The 14,748-nt window shown below is 34.8% G+C and overlaps 1 protein-coding gene across 6 annotated transcripts in view; it reads left to right on the top strand.

The window, feature by feature from the left end:
• GABRA2 (gamma-aminobutyric acid type A receptor subunit alpha2) overlaps positions 1-14,748 on the top strand; it is a 215,731-nt gene that overhangs the window by 158,445 nt on the left and 42,538 nt on the right. For all 6 annotated transcript variants that reach the window (XM_021670380.2, XM_012441154.2, XM_012441155.2 and 3 more), the window contains 3 exons: positions 48-130; positions 4,632-4,775; positions 6,390-6,542. In XM_021670380.2, coding sequence (XP_021526055.1) covers positions 48-130; positions 4,632-4,775; positions 6,390-6,542 — 380 coding nt within the window. The remainder of the gene's footprint in view (positions 1-47; positions 131-4,631; positions 4,776-6,389; positions 6,543-14,748) is intronic.

Genomic DNA, 14,748 nt, shown 5'->3' with positions numbered 1-14,748 from the left:
TGACTTAACCAATTTACTTAAACAAATAGTGGAATTTTGACTTTTAGGCTTACAGTTCAAGCTGAATGCCCAATGCACTTGGAGGATTTCCCAATGGATGCTCATTCGTGTCCTCTGAAATTTGGCAGCTGTAAGTACAGGAATGAAGGTACATGTTTTGGGTCAATAATATCAGGGAAAGTCAGCAGCACTCCTTAGTTGTCCAGGTTTTTTTTTTTCTCTCAAATTATGAGTTGATTAACAATTGTCCAATAAGATACAGAAGTAAAAGGCATGCTAATTTCCCTTAAGGAACATCTCTCAAATATCACTATAATTTAGTCATGGTGTTAAACAATTATCACTTACTTTTACTGCTAATAAAGAATATCATGTGTTTTAATACATGTATAAAATTAGGCAATTTATAAAATTTATAAATTTTATAAATTTAGACATATATAAAATCAAGACCTAACCTAAAGGTTAGGACTGTAATTTACCTCCTTTTCCAACTGCTAGAACCTTAAAAACTCAAAATAAATGTTAATTTTTCATTGACTAAGAATGAATTGGAAAGGATAGATTCTACAGTTTATTAAAGTGACAATCAGCCTTTTGCAAATGACATGCACAGAAAGTCTGTGCCACTCTCTTCTACTGTAACAAATAGAAGAATTACTTTTTTATTTCTTAAATTAAGGGAGATAATGTAGCTGTATTGCTACATTCTGGCACCTTCTATATATAGAGAACATTTTAGAAAAGGGTCTGTGCAGTTGGCTGTTCTTTAGGTCATAGGGGTTATATCATGTATATCAAGCAGAAGCATTCAGACTTCCAGAATAATTGAAAAGGGGGAAGGTCAAATCATCTTCCTAGGCCCACATGACATTCTGGGTAGATTCAGCATGAATTCATGAACACAGCTAAGCAGTCTCCCTCTTGTGAGGGTGTCCTCTTGCCTGACCTTTTTAGAGACTGTGCTCTTTCTGGCACCATCATCTTTGTCACTTCTGAACAGCTTTTGACTTTTTGTTCTCTGTCAAATATAAGTGCAGTGTTCTCACCTGATTAAAACTGTATCACTGAATAGTGTGCCTTCTCCTCACAAACTGTATCAAGCCAAAGAAAAGGAAAGAATGACAGCTCATATGAATGCAAAACTCTCTAATTATTTTGATAATCATACTTTTGTGGTATGAGAAGAGCAGTCTTGTTTGTTCTTACAAAAAGGTGTCAGTTCTAATTTTCTTGAAGAATTTCCCCTTTATTTAACTGCAAATCCTTCTTTTATTGTCATGGAAACCATAAGTTTAGTACCAGCATTTCTTCCAACATTATTTAAGATAGTCAGTCATGTTATATAATGTAAACATGATGCTGAGAAAACCACAGCAGATGCAGCAGAGAAAGACTTATTACGTAAGTGGCATTATAGAAAAAATTGAAAGCCTTGATACGAAAGAAAAGATTAATTCAAGATGTAATCATGTTGTAAGAAGGATTTTTTTTTTGTCATGAAGGCATCAAATATAAATGATGTGATGAATGTCTCCATTCTGAAAATGAAATAAGCACACTTGAAAATATTTTAAATGAAATTTAAAAATCTCTTATACTGCATCTACAGAGTGGTGGAATATCACATGCTTGAGAATATAGTTTCTGTACACAGAAGGAGCTATGAGCAACACATAAAATGTGTTGCCAGGTTTTTTATGTTTAAGTAATTATTACTAATTTTGTTTTCTTCACATTTATTTTCTGACACACTGAATAAACAATTTTTATGTTATTTTATTCTCTTTGCCTATAGTAGGTGCTGGATGCATAAATATTAATAGTATGGACATCAGTGTAGAGTAATATACAAGCCAAGCCAAACCTAACAATGTTTGCATAACAAAGTTTGGTTTGTTATGCAACACAGAAGCAGCTGTGACTTTTTCTTCTATTCATTTATTCCTTGCTTATTTGAAAGCCCTCTTCTTCCCTACCCTTACCCCCCAAAAATGTTGGATTTCAGGAACTTTGTCATTGTCCTCAATTAAAGGAAGAATTTTTTTCTGTGTGCTTACAATTTTAAATTCAGTCTTATTTTGTTTTATTCCTATTACCTCATACCTTTCAATTGTTCCTTGTTGTTTAACTTGATTTTAAAATTTCTGAATGAAAGTCTAGGATTACTCCATTCATTAATCCCAAAGAAGCTGTAAATTGTCTTCAGACTAAAAATTAATAGCTAAAAATAATTATGATGTATTTTTCCTGGTTACAAAATATTAAGAATCAGTTGGTATAATCTGTTTAATGCAACATAGGAATAAAAAATGGGTTAACTTAAACAAGATTATTTAATGGCAGCCTAATTTAGAAGTGGAATTTATGATGAATTTTGTAAAACTGTCTTTCTCTCCCTTGATACTTTATTGAGAAACATTATTAAGATCTCTTGGCTTATATGTATGTTAATGTCTTCAGGAGAGGCTCTAATCTGCATTGCATAACTTTCTGCTGCATTATTTTCACCAGACACAAATTTCAAAACTATATTCCTGTCTAACTAATGAAGTGCAGTAATTGCTTTTTCAAAAGTCATGTGAAGAATCAGTCACTTTAATAAATTCTTGAGTTCTTCTCCAGATTTCCTTCTTCCAAAACAGTGAAGAACATAATTAAAATACTATGAGTTAATTTATTAATCTAGTGAGGATGGTGAGACTTTTTCTTCTGTGTATCAGGTCCTGTGTCCAGGACCGTACCAGGTCCTGGAAGAATAGACACGAATCAGACAGAGTCCCTGCCTATCAGTATCTCATTAGTGCCTTAAAAATGTCATCTCTGTTACAGGGTTTCATTTTTACTTATTTATGTTTAAAAGAAACATAATTCAAAAGTGATTTATTCTACTTAAAAAAAAACTTCATAATTCGTTGACAGCTACAGAGTATTGTGAGGCCCTTCCAATGTAAAGTAGACCATTTGATGTATCTTTTTCCTAAGTTCTGTGCCATTTAAAATTTTATTGAAGAGAGAGCCAGAATATGCGTTCAAGGGAAAAACAAAGCAAGCCATTTGATCTACAAATCAGTTGCTAGTTATCCACATTAGTAACGTTGTTGTTTAGTCTTCTCAGGGTAATCAATCTTTAATGATTAATGAATTGAAATTACTTAAGAAAATTAAACCATAGAATAACTAAAATTCATTTATATGCAATCATATGAACGTTTCTCTGCTACTAAAAGTATATACATACATAAATATATACATATACATTTTTAGAATACTATTTCAAAAATTGTATCACATAATATAATTTGATTGTTAATGTAGGTAACTATATATGTAGTGATAGTGGTGTTTCGCTGATATTAACATTTAGTAGAAACATTCAGAAAACTAGACAACATTGCAGTATGTCATTAAAAGACACAAACTCATAATCATTCACTCTATTGTTACTGATACTTGAGTGGAAATTGATCTGTGATCACAGACTTCAGATCAAGTTCAGAGCCAGGGTCACCACAGTATGATGCCATGAAAGCTAGGAAAGTTATAGATGATAGAGAATGAGATTTCCAGTGTCCTAGAGAGCTGGAGGCAGAACTATTGCCAGCAACAACTTGCCCTTTCTCTCCCTTAATTGGTGATGTGACTGTGATACTGAGTTTTGTTAGGGGTAACTGTATCTCTAAACATTTTCACGAGTAAAAGTGCATAGAAGTTCTTCAAAATGTCACTGATATAGCAAGAATTGCCTGTTATTCAACTGTGGAGGAACTCTGCCTACCTGGAGAGGTTACCTGTTCCCCAATGGGACATAAAGGGGTAAGAAAATGCAGTGCCAGAGAAAGGGGCAAGACCAGATACGTTGCCTGCATGCCAGCTCTGAAGTCATCTCACTTCTGCTAAGTTCTGCATCCTTGGCCAATAAATCAGGAAGTTATATCTGATCTGATTGCATTTTTCCTCTTCGTGCCAATCTGTAATTTGACTGGGATGCTATAAATATGTAGGCTAGTGATATCTGTGTGCATTAATTCCTTTAAAAATAAGCATGATTTTAAAAGGATTTGCAACTTGATGCAACTATAGCATTATTATTTATCTTATATGTTCTATAATAATTACTTTTTGTTCTTCTCATGAAATGCATTGTATCATGATAGCTAAGCCCTTCAACTCTTAACTAGGGTACATTTATGTCCAAAAATTAATATAATTTTGACTTATGTTTTTTATCTTATGAGTGATTGACATTTATAAATAAGTGGTTTTACTGGACTTTGGGCATTTATAACCTGTTTACTACATTGTCTTCATATGCTATCTTGGGCCTAAAGGAGATGTTTTAATCATCTCAGGGCCCAGTGATTGTAATAGACTCTAAGAAGAAATTTGCTTTTCACCTTTCAAAGTGGCTGCAATGAATATACTGTCATGGCCATGATCATCTTTTTTGGTCTGCTTTATGTCTTTCATATTGAAGTAAATTTAAATGAGACATTTTTTCCCTAAAATATGATGTTTAGTATTAATATTAAAAGTATATAGTGATTGTATGAAATACACAACTGTATATGTAGCACTAGATTGATGGCTCTTATTTAAATGCTTAAAATATTTTTTCTGATTTCTTATAGATGCATATACAACTTCAGAGGTCACTTATATTTGGACTTACAATGCATCTGATTCGGTACAGGTTGCTCCTGATGGCTCTAGGTTAAATCAGTATGACCTTCTGGGCCAATCAATTGGAAAGGAGACAATTAAATCCAGTACAGGTTAGTAAAATCAGTCCTAAGAAACCTGGTGCCTAAGAGTATTAATAGGTTAAAGGACTTGGAAGTGTGTCAGATGGCTTAAAATCATTTGCTCTTGAGGTCCAAGAACTAGTTGCATAGACTGTGCTTAGAAGTTTTTTAGATATTTGGAATCTTAGGCCCCACCCGCTATTAAATCAGAATCTACATTTTAACAAGATTCCAAGATTAATAGTTGCACTGAAGTTTGAGAAACACTGGCCTAAAATAAACCATGTATTCACAACATACATGTTTTCTCAGAGTAGTAAATTTTAATTTTTACCTTTTGACAAGTGATAATTTCTTTTTTACTTTTTTTTTTTTTGAGATGGAGTCTTGCTCTGTTCCAAGTCTGGAGTGCAGTGGTGTGATCTTGGCTCACTGCAACCTCTGCCTCCTGGGTTCAAGTGATTCTCCTGCCTCAGCCTCCAGAGTAGCTGGGACAACAGGTGTGTGCCACCACACACAGCTAATTTTTGTATTTTTAGTAGAGACGGGTTTTCACCCTGTTGGCTAGGATGGTCTTGATCTCTTGACCTCGTGATCCGCCCGCCTCAGCCTCACAAAGTGCTGGGTTTACAGGTGTGAGCTACCTCATTCGGCCAACGAGTGATAATTTCTTTAGTTTTCTATTTTTTCACTCCTATTCTAGATAATTTATGATTATTCAACTTTTGATATTGATAGTTACTACAGGCCCATGTGGAAAGCCGATTCCCTCTGTAAGGGCCGCCTTCACCTAAAAAAACCCAGCAGTGTGGACTAATGATCTTACATCTGGCAATAATTAAAACCCAGGGAGCAGAAAGCAAGGTAGATATGAGGATTAGATGGGAGTGACTTAAGCAAATTAGAACAGACATATAACAATGAGGAATTCAGAATTTAATAACAGGGTTAAAAGTGAGAAAATGAGGCCCAGAAGATCAGTCTTGGAAATCTGGCCAGAGATCAACATTTTTGGAACCAGAGAGCACTGAGATAGAATAATCAAAACAGAGACTTGAGGTTTATACTAATGAGAATGAAGGGCCTAACCAAGTAAAATAAACCATTGGCAGAAAGCATTTATGAATCCTGAATTACTGTGGTCAATAAGCATTACTTAGAGAGGAAAACAAATGCAAATTCAACATCTCTAATTTGAAAATCTAAAATCCAAAGTGCTCCAAAGTAAAAAAAAAGAAACTTTTTGAGTGCTGACATGATGCGCAAAGGAAATATTCATTACAGCATATTAGATTTTATATATTTGGAATAGGGATGCTCAATTTGTAATAATGTAGATTTTCCAAAATCTGAAAAATCCAAACTCAAAAACACTTCTAGTTCCACATATTTTAAATAAGAGGCATTTAACCTGTACCATATCATGGGATGTGCACTGCAAGTTTCTTGACATTATTAAAGTTTTCTTTGAAACACTCATGCTAAGCTAAGGAGGCTTTGAAAGATGATATAAATTTCATGACATATATGTGATACATTCTTTTTTAAAAAAATTAGTTTTTGTTCTACCGCTGATCCTTTCTATTTCCAAAATGTTCAATCTATTGGCTATTACTCATTGAGCTTCTTAAATTTTTCTTCCAGGTGAATACACTGTAATGACAGCTCATTTCCACTTGAAAAGAAAAATTGGGTATTTTGTGATTCAGACATATCTGCCTTGCATCATGACTGTCATTCTCTCCCAAGTTTCATTCTGGCTTAACAGAGAATCTGTGCCTGCAAGAACTGTGTTTGGTGAGTGAATACACTCTCTGCAGTACAGCACATTATCTTTTATAGCATGCTTTCAAAAACATTATCTCTCTTGATCCTCAAACTAATTCTTTGTAGTATGTGGGGCAGGGAGCATTGTTTTTGTCTTATAATTGAGGAAATAGGCTCAGAGAGGTAACATAGTGTTACACTGTTAACAAGGGATATAAACAGTATTCTGAAAACACACTCAGTCTTCTTTCTTGAAAATCATACTGCTCTTCAACATTTGTCCCTACTATATTTATATCAGGAGAATTTTCTTAGAGGTTTTAATTTACAGTCTGACTACCATATTTCTAGGCTTTCTATATTTTTCTGTTGTTTTTAGATGAAGAGGGATGATCTTACAATTTAAGTTAGAAACAGAAGGAGAAAGAGAGGGAGGGAAAGAGACCTCATTCACTTTTATTAGAGTATTTGATTTTCTTGAAGAAAACCAGGAAAAAGAATTTTTAAATTTAGAACATGAAATTCCATATATCTAGACTTTAAATGTTTGTTTTGGTTTTGTTTTGAGATAACAAAAGATATTGATACTTTAAATGAGAGAGAGAGGCTGGTGCAATGCCTCATATCTGTAGTCCTAGCACGTTGAAGGCCGAGAAGGGAGGATCGCTTGAGTCCAGGAGTTGGAGACCAGTCTGGGCAACAAAGCAAGACCCTGTCTCTCTAAAAAAAAAAATAGCCAAGGTTGGTGTCACACCTAGAGTTGCAGGTATTTGGGAGGCTGAGGCAGGGGGATTGCTTGAACCTGAAAGATTGAGGCTACAGTAAGCCATGATCATGCCATTGCACTCCAGCCTGAGTGATAGAGCAAGACTGTGTCTCAAAATAAAACAAACAACAAAATGAAAAGGAGAGGTATGTTATTCATTCCATGAGTTTATTTAATAACAAAGCTTTCATTTTCTTGATTGAAGCCATGCAGAGGAATTTGGTTACTGCTTTTTGGATATATGGGTATATGAATTAGGCCAAGCACATTTTGTAACAAAATAGATTACCTTTGTGTGTTTGGTCCACTCATTCATTTGGGAGTTTTATCGAGAACTTACTTTGTTAGATACTGTACCAGGCCCTAGAGAGGCAAATATGAATAAAATGTAGTCACTGCATTCAATTACTTGGTATAGTAGATGGCACAGTATAACCAGGAAGGATAATGACATCACAAGGTAAAGGTATTGTAAAAGAGGCATAGACAAGTTATCATAGAAAACAGCAGCATGGATTCTTCGTAGAGTTGAGTAAGTGGCTGAGTTAACATTTGTGCTGAGACTTGAAAGATGAGTAGGAGTTTCCCAGATAGATGAGATGGGCAAGAATCCTAGTTCAAAAGAATAGATTGTGTAGTGACATTAAGGTATGTTCATTGAAAGGGAACTGTTTAAAAATCCTAAAATTGCAGAACTAAAAGGAACTAATGGGAATGATCAGAAAATTGACAGTGCTCTGAAAGGATAATTTCAACATCTCTCTCTCTCCCAATCTCTCTCTCTCTCTCTCTCTCTCACACACACACACACAGAGAGAGAGAGAGAGAGAGAGAGAGAGAGACAATGGTATGTTCATTGAAAGGGAGCTTGTTTCAGTGTTTGTGGAGATATAGATAGAAAATAGCTTGAGGCCTATATGAAAAGGGTCTTATAGGTCATCATAATAAAGTGTACTTTTATTTTAACAGGTTATAACAAGTCACTGTGGTGTTTTGGACCATAGCATGTCTAAAGCTCTCAGAACAATGCCTAGCATATCATACGTGCTATGTAATTGTTAGCTATTCATCTTCAAAACCACTTTGTTGAGGTTGATTGACATGTAAAAATCTATACATATTTAATGTGTACAACTCCTTGAGTTTGGGGTGTAGGATACATCTGTGAAACTATCACCACCATCAAAGCTATAGACGTATTCATTACCTCCCAAAATTTTCTTTCACCTCCTTTATTACTGTTGAGGTGTGTGGAGGGAGGGATGGTAAAGATACTTAACATAAGATCTACGCTCATTGCAGATTTTCAGAAGACAATATATTGTTGTTAGCTATAGGCACATGCTATAGTAGATCTCCAGAACTAATTTATCTTGCCTAACTAAAGATATTATTACTAATCTGATCATATTTGTATTTTAGAAAGATATGGCATCTTTGCAGAGAATTAAAAGATAGAAATTACAAGAGGTAGGGAGAAAAGTTAGGAAGCTACTAAAATAGTTCAGGTGAGAAATGATTAGGTTATTTTAAAAGAAGACAGTAGCGAAAAAGAAAGAAAAGGATCAAAAGATGTTTAAGAGAGAGAATCAATGGATGTGGTGAACATATATAACAAGTATATAAAAAAGAATAATTTAGGATAACATTTAGGATTTTTCTTGGATTATTTAAGTGGATAATGTTGCTATTAATAAAAGAAAAAAAGGAAGAGAAAGAGCAAATAGGAAAACTGAGTGTAGTTTGAGTTATGTGTATTTTGATATTCCTTATACTATCAATTTGATGTTTAGTATACCAATAGAAATAAGTATCTGGAACACAGATGAATATTAGAAAATGTTGATAAATATGATAATCATTAGTGACTAGGTAATAGAAGTTATAAATCTAGAATTTATCTCAAAGATAAATTAGGTGGGTGAATCTGATATCAGAGGACAGAATCTTTAAAAATCCTAAAATTGCAGAGTGAAAAGGAACTAATAGGAATGACCAGAAAATAAGGAAGGAAAACAGGGGATAACAGTGCTCTAGAAGGAAAAGAGGATGCTTTCAACATCACACACACACACACACACACACACACACACATCCATACTGAATATATGATATCAAATGTACACCGATAAGTCTAAAATGCAGTGAATGAATTTGACTAGTAGAAAGTTACTGATGGTAAGGAAATAAATGAGTAAAGTTGCTTTGGAGTGAAATAGGATTGAAATGGAAATAAGAAATGAGAAAGGAAAGGAGCTGAGCATAGAATAAATTTGGAAGAAGAGAAAGATTAAGATAGCTATAGAGACAGGCGAGTCATATTATTGTTATTATTAATACATAACTATTAACATGAAAATTTGAAGAACATGGGGAACGACTATATAATAAGCCACATGTTATGCATGTTGCATACCTCTTTACTTATTTTATTTCCAATGAAGTAGATTATAATATCTCTTTTCTAAGAAGAAAAGATATGAGACTCTGAAATCTTAGATATCTTGTCTAAGACCTTAAGGCAGACATTTACTCCAAGGCTTCGGTTCCTTCAACTACACTATGCTGCTGTCATGACTCTCCTTTAAGGGGAAGGGGGTCAAGAAAGAGTAAGGAAATTGAACATTTCTGTAGAAGACGTAAGAAATTCTGATAAACAGGTACCTAAAGAAAATACTTGTAATATGGTTGGATTGACAAAAAAAAGGAAACCCAATTTTCCAACGTATAGTAAGTGACACAAAGTGGGCTTTGTTGGTACTTTCCTTTTTCCAACTGTTTGCCTGGCTGTTTAAAAAACACACATTTTCTTAAATCTTGGAAAAATACTTTTTATTATTACATTATTGGACGAACATGTTTGTTTAAAGACTACGCCACTAACTATAAACACGATTCAAATGATAAATAACCTCAAGAGTTCAAACTGCAACCAAGTTGTGTAAGATTCAAAACAAAACTATTTTGCAGACTAGATTTGAGGGGAAAATTTTAGAAAGAACTAAACAAACACAGCATGTGCCAGAAATAAAGGAGTAAGAAGAGGAGAGAATGAAGAGGATAGTAAAAAGAGCAATTTTTAACAAATGTATTCACCTATGAAAACTTTTTTTTAATTCAGGAATAAAATTTTAAATCAGGATATGTCTGCCAAATCAAATTTAACTTAGGGTTATTATCATTTGTTTGTTATTACACTATATCATATGTGTATCCTATATATATCTCATATATATATCCTATACATATCTCATATGTGTATCCTATATATATATCCTATAGGATATATATATATGATGTGTATGATTTCTATATCTCTTATATATATAGATATATATATCCTATATCTCATATATATAGGATATATATATGAGATATATATATATAGGCTATTCTATATGTCTCCTATATATCATATATGTGTGTGTGTGTATATATATGTGCATATATCCTTTGTATATATTTAAAGGGGAGTTTATTAAGTAGTATTAACTCACATGAACAGGACTTCCCACAATAGGCCATCTTTAAGCTGAGGAGCAAGAAAGCCAGTCTGAGTCCCAAAGCTGAAGACAGAGTCTGATGTCAGATGACAGGAAGCATCCATCATGAGAGAAATATGTAGACTGGGAAGCTAAGCCAGTCTAGTCTTTTCACGTTTTTCTACCTGCTTTATATTCTGGCTAAGCTGGCAGCTGATTAGATGGCTTCCACCCAGATTAAGGGTGGGTCTGCCTTTCCCAGCCCATTGAATCAAATGTTAATCTCCTTTTGCAACACTCTCACAGACACACCCAGAATCAGTACTTTGCATCCTTCAGTCCAATCAAGTTGACACTCAGTATTTACCATCCCTCAACCCCTTATCAACTTGATTCTATACACATCTCATGAGATCATACATAATCTTCAAATAAAGACAATAATAAGGTCATAATTACTCCTAAGATAATACAACTATCCTTCATACAATGGGAAATGCATTAAACCAATCCTTAAACCAAATGCTAATACATAAAGTTAACAATAGGAGGTCAATAAATCTTGTGTCACATGATAAAGGAAAAGGGGAACAAAATGAAGACATTTTCTTAGACAGGTGTATACATGCACAAACATGTTTTTAACAAAAGAAAGAGGAAATATTCGTGACAATTACAGTCCTTGTATCTGCAAATGGTCACATGGTCATAGTTGGTATTGATGACTAGCTTCACCTTCTACTACCCTTTCTGTATTTCCTTTGTCTTCAGCAAGGACCTGGGCAGATCATGTTTTTTGTTTTTTGGGGTTTTATTTTTGTCCCTGGTGGAGTGATCCAAACCTTCATTCCTGAAGGATCTGGGCCATTGGTAGTCCTGCTTGGTTTGGGCTGTTATAGTTTCCAATTGACCTTAATTGCAGGGCATGGTAATATTAAGAGATGCCTTAATGCCTTAATGGATCTCCTGTGTTCCATGCATGTTCTTCCTTACCTCTGTTATAGAGTAGTAGACTGATTTCATCTTGATATAACCCAGCAAACACTGTAACTACCTCCTTAGCCTATAGACTTAAAGGACACACACCCAAAGTGTCCAGGTGGCAATCATAATTTCCAGTTTAATGGAATCATTCATGTGTCCTCTGTTGCCAGCATCCCTCTCTCTAAAACTAAGAACTCTAGGCTGGCAGAACATAATGTCGTGGAAACAGGAAGCAAACATTTTGCTAGTGGATCACTAGGGGTGAGTTGAATGGTGCCACTTATCCTTCCACCCCTTGATTCCTGGACCCATGAATCTTGGCTATGGTAAAAATATTACCATAAAGGAGATGCCAATTCATAGCACACATAGCCTTCTGGAGAACTTTGCCCCTGCCCTGCAAGATATTGTCACCTCGATGGCACTGTAATTGTGACTTCAAAAGGGCATTCCACCATTTTATCAATTCAGCTGCTTCAGGATGGTGGAGAACATGATATGACAAGTGAATTCCATGAGCATGAACCCACTGCCTCACTTATTTAGCCATAAAGTCAGTGCCGTGGTCAGAAGGAATGCTGTGTGGAATACCATAATGGTGGATAAGGCATTCCATGAGTCCACAGATGGTAGTCTTTGCAGAAGCATTGCATGCAGGATAAGCAAACCCATATCTGGCATAAGTGTCCATTCAAGTGAAAGCAAACCTCTGCCCTTCCCATGATGGAAGAGGTTCATTATAATCAACCTGCTACCAGGTAGCTGTCTGATCACCCAGAGGCATGGTGCCATATCAGGGGTCAGTACTGGTCTTTGCTGCTGGCAAATTAGGGACTCAGCAGTGGTCATAGCCAAGTCAGCCTTGGTGATGGGAAGTCCATGTTGCTGAGCTGAGCCCATGTGTAACCTTCATCCCTCTCACCATGAACACACTGTTCCTGGACCCATTGGGCAATGACAGGGGTGGCTGAGGAAAGAGGTTGGGTGGTGTCCATAGACTGGATCATTATATCCAAGTCATTAAAATCTTCTTCTGCTGAGGTAACCCATTGGTGAGCACTCACATAGGATACAAATATCTTCACAGTTGTTAACCACTCAAAGGGATCCTTCCACATGCCTCGTCCCCAAATTTCTTTGTCACTAGTTTTCCAAACATACTTCTTCCAAGTCTGTGACCATCCAGGCAAACATGTGTCTTTACAGTAGAATAATTTATACTCCTTTGGGTATATACCTAGTAATGAGCTTGCTGGGTCAAATGGTATTTCTGTTTTTAGGTCTTTAAGGAATCACTACACTGTCTTCCACAATGGTTGAACTAATTTACACTCACATCAACAGTGCGTAAGCTTTCCTTTTTCCCCACATCCTTGCCAGTATCTTTTTTTGTTTACTTTTTTTAAAAAAATAATAGCCATTCTGACTGTGTCAGATGGTATCTCATTGTGATTTTTATTCACATTTCTTCTAATGATCAATAACATTTAGTTTTTTTCATATGATTGTTAGCAACATGTACACCTTCCTTTGAAAAGTGTCTGTTAATGTTCTTTGTCCACTTTTAAAGCTTTTTTTCTTCTTGTAAGTTTGTTTAAGTTCTTTACAGATATTAGATATTAGACCTTTTCAGATGCATAGTTTGCAAAAATTTTTTCCCAATCTGTAAGTTGTCTTTACACTCTGTTGATATTTTTCTTTATATCTTTAGTTTAGTTTAATTAGATACTCTTTAGTTTTATTAGATCCCATTTATCAGTTTTTAATTTTGTTGCAATTTTTTTAGTTGTTTTCATCGCGAAATCTTTGCCTGTTTCTATGTCCAGAATGGTATTGCCTACATTGTCTTCCAGGGTTTTTATAGTTTTGGACTTTCCATTTATGTCTTTGATTCACCTTGAGTTAATTTTTGTGTATGGTAAAAGAAAGGGGTAGTTTCAATCTTCTGCATGTGGCTAGCCAGTTGTGTTAGCACCAGTTATTGAATGGGGAATCCTTGCTTGTTTTTGTCAGATTTGTTAAGATCAAATAGTTGTAGGTATGAAGCCTATTTGCAGTTGACATCATCCTGTATCTGAAAAACCTCACAGTCTCAGCCCAAAAGCTCCTTAAGCTAGTAAACAACTTTTCAAATTCTGAGGATACAAAATTAGTATACAAAAATCACAAACATTTCTATACACCAACAACAGTCAAGCTGAAAACCAAATCAGGAATATATTCCCATTCAAAATTGCCCAAGATTGCTTTGTGAAGTATGGTCATTGATATGGTTTGGCTGTGTCCCTTCCCAAATCTCATCTTGAATTGTAGCTCCCACAATTCCCACCTGTCATGGGAGAAAACCAGTGTGAGGTGATTGAATTATCCCTTCCACCATGATTGTGAGGCCTCTCAAACTATGTGGAATTGTAAGTCCATTAAACCTCTTTCTTTTGTAAATAGCCCAGTCTTGGTTATATCTTTATCAGCAGCGTGAAACTGGACTAATACAACTATTTTACCAATATTGATTCTTCCTATCCACGAGCATGGATAGCTAGTAATACAGGTAAAATTCATATACAATCAGAAAAGATCCTTAATAGTCTGAAAAATCCTAAGCAAGAAGAACAAAACTGGAGGAATCATGCTATCTGCTAATTAATTTTCAATAGGGATGCTAAAATTATTCAACGGGGAAAGAATAATCTCTTTATCAAATGGCACTGTTATAGCTGGATAAATGCCACATTCAAAAGAATGAAGTTGGACAACTTACCTTACTTAAGAAACAATAATTAACTCAAATAGATAAGAAATATATAACATCTGAACATAGCACCTAAAATAAAAAACTATTAGAAAAAAACATAAGGATAAATCTTCATGATGCTATATTTAACAATGAATTAATTCTTAGATTTAACACCAAAAGCACAAGCAACAGTAAGTAAATAAATGGGAATTTTTATATCATGAAAAACTTTTGTGTATCAAAGAACATTATCAAGTATGTGAAGAT

This window comes from Aotus nancymaae, unplaced genomic scaffold (genome assembly GCF_030222135.1).
Source record: "Aotus nancymaae isolate 86718 unplaced genomic scaffold, 86718_ANA_hifiasm-v0.15.2.pri h1tg000006l, whole genome shotgun sequence".
Taxonomy (NCBI): domain Eukaryota; kingdom Metazoa; phylum Chordata; class Mammalia; order Primates; family Aotidae; genus Aotus; species Aotus nancymaae.
This window is presented reverse-complemented; position numbering and strand designations above follow the sequence as displayed.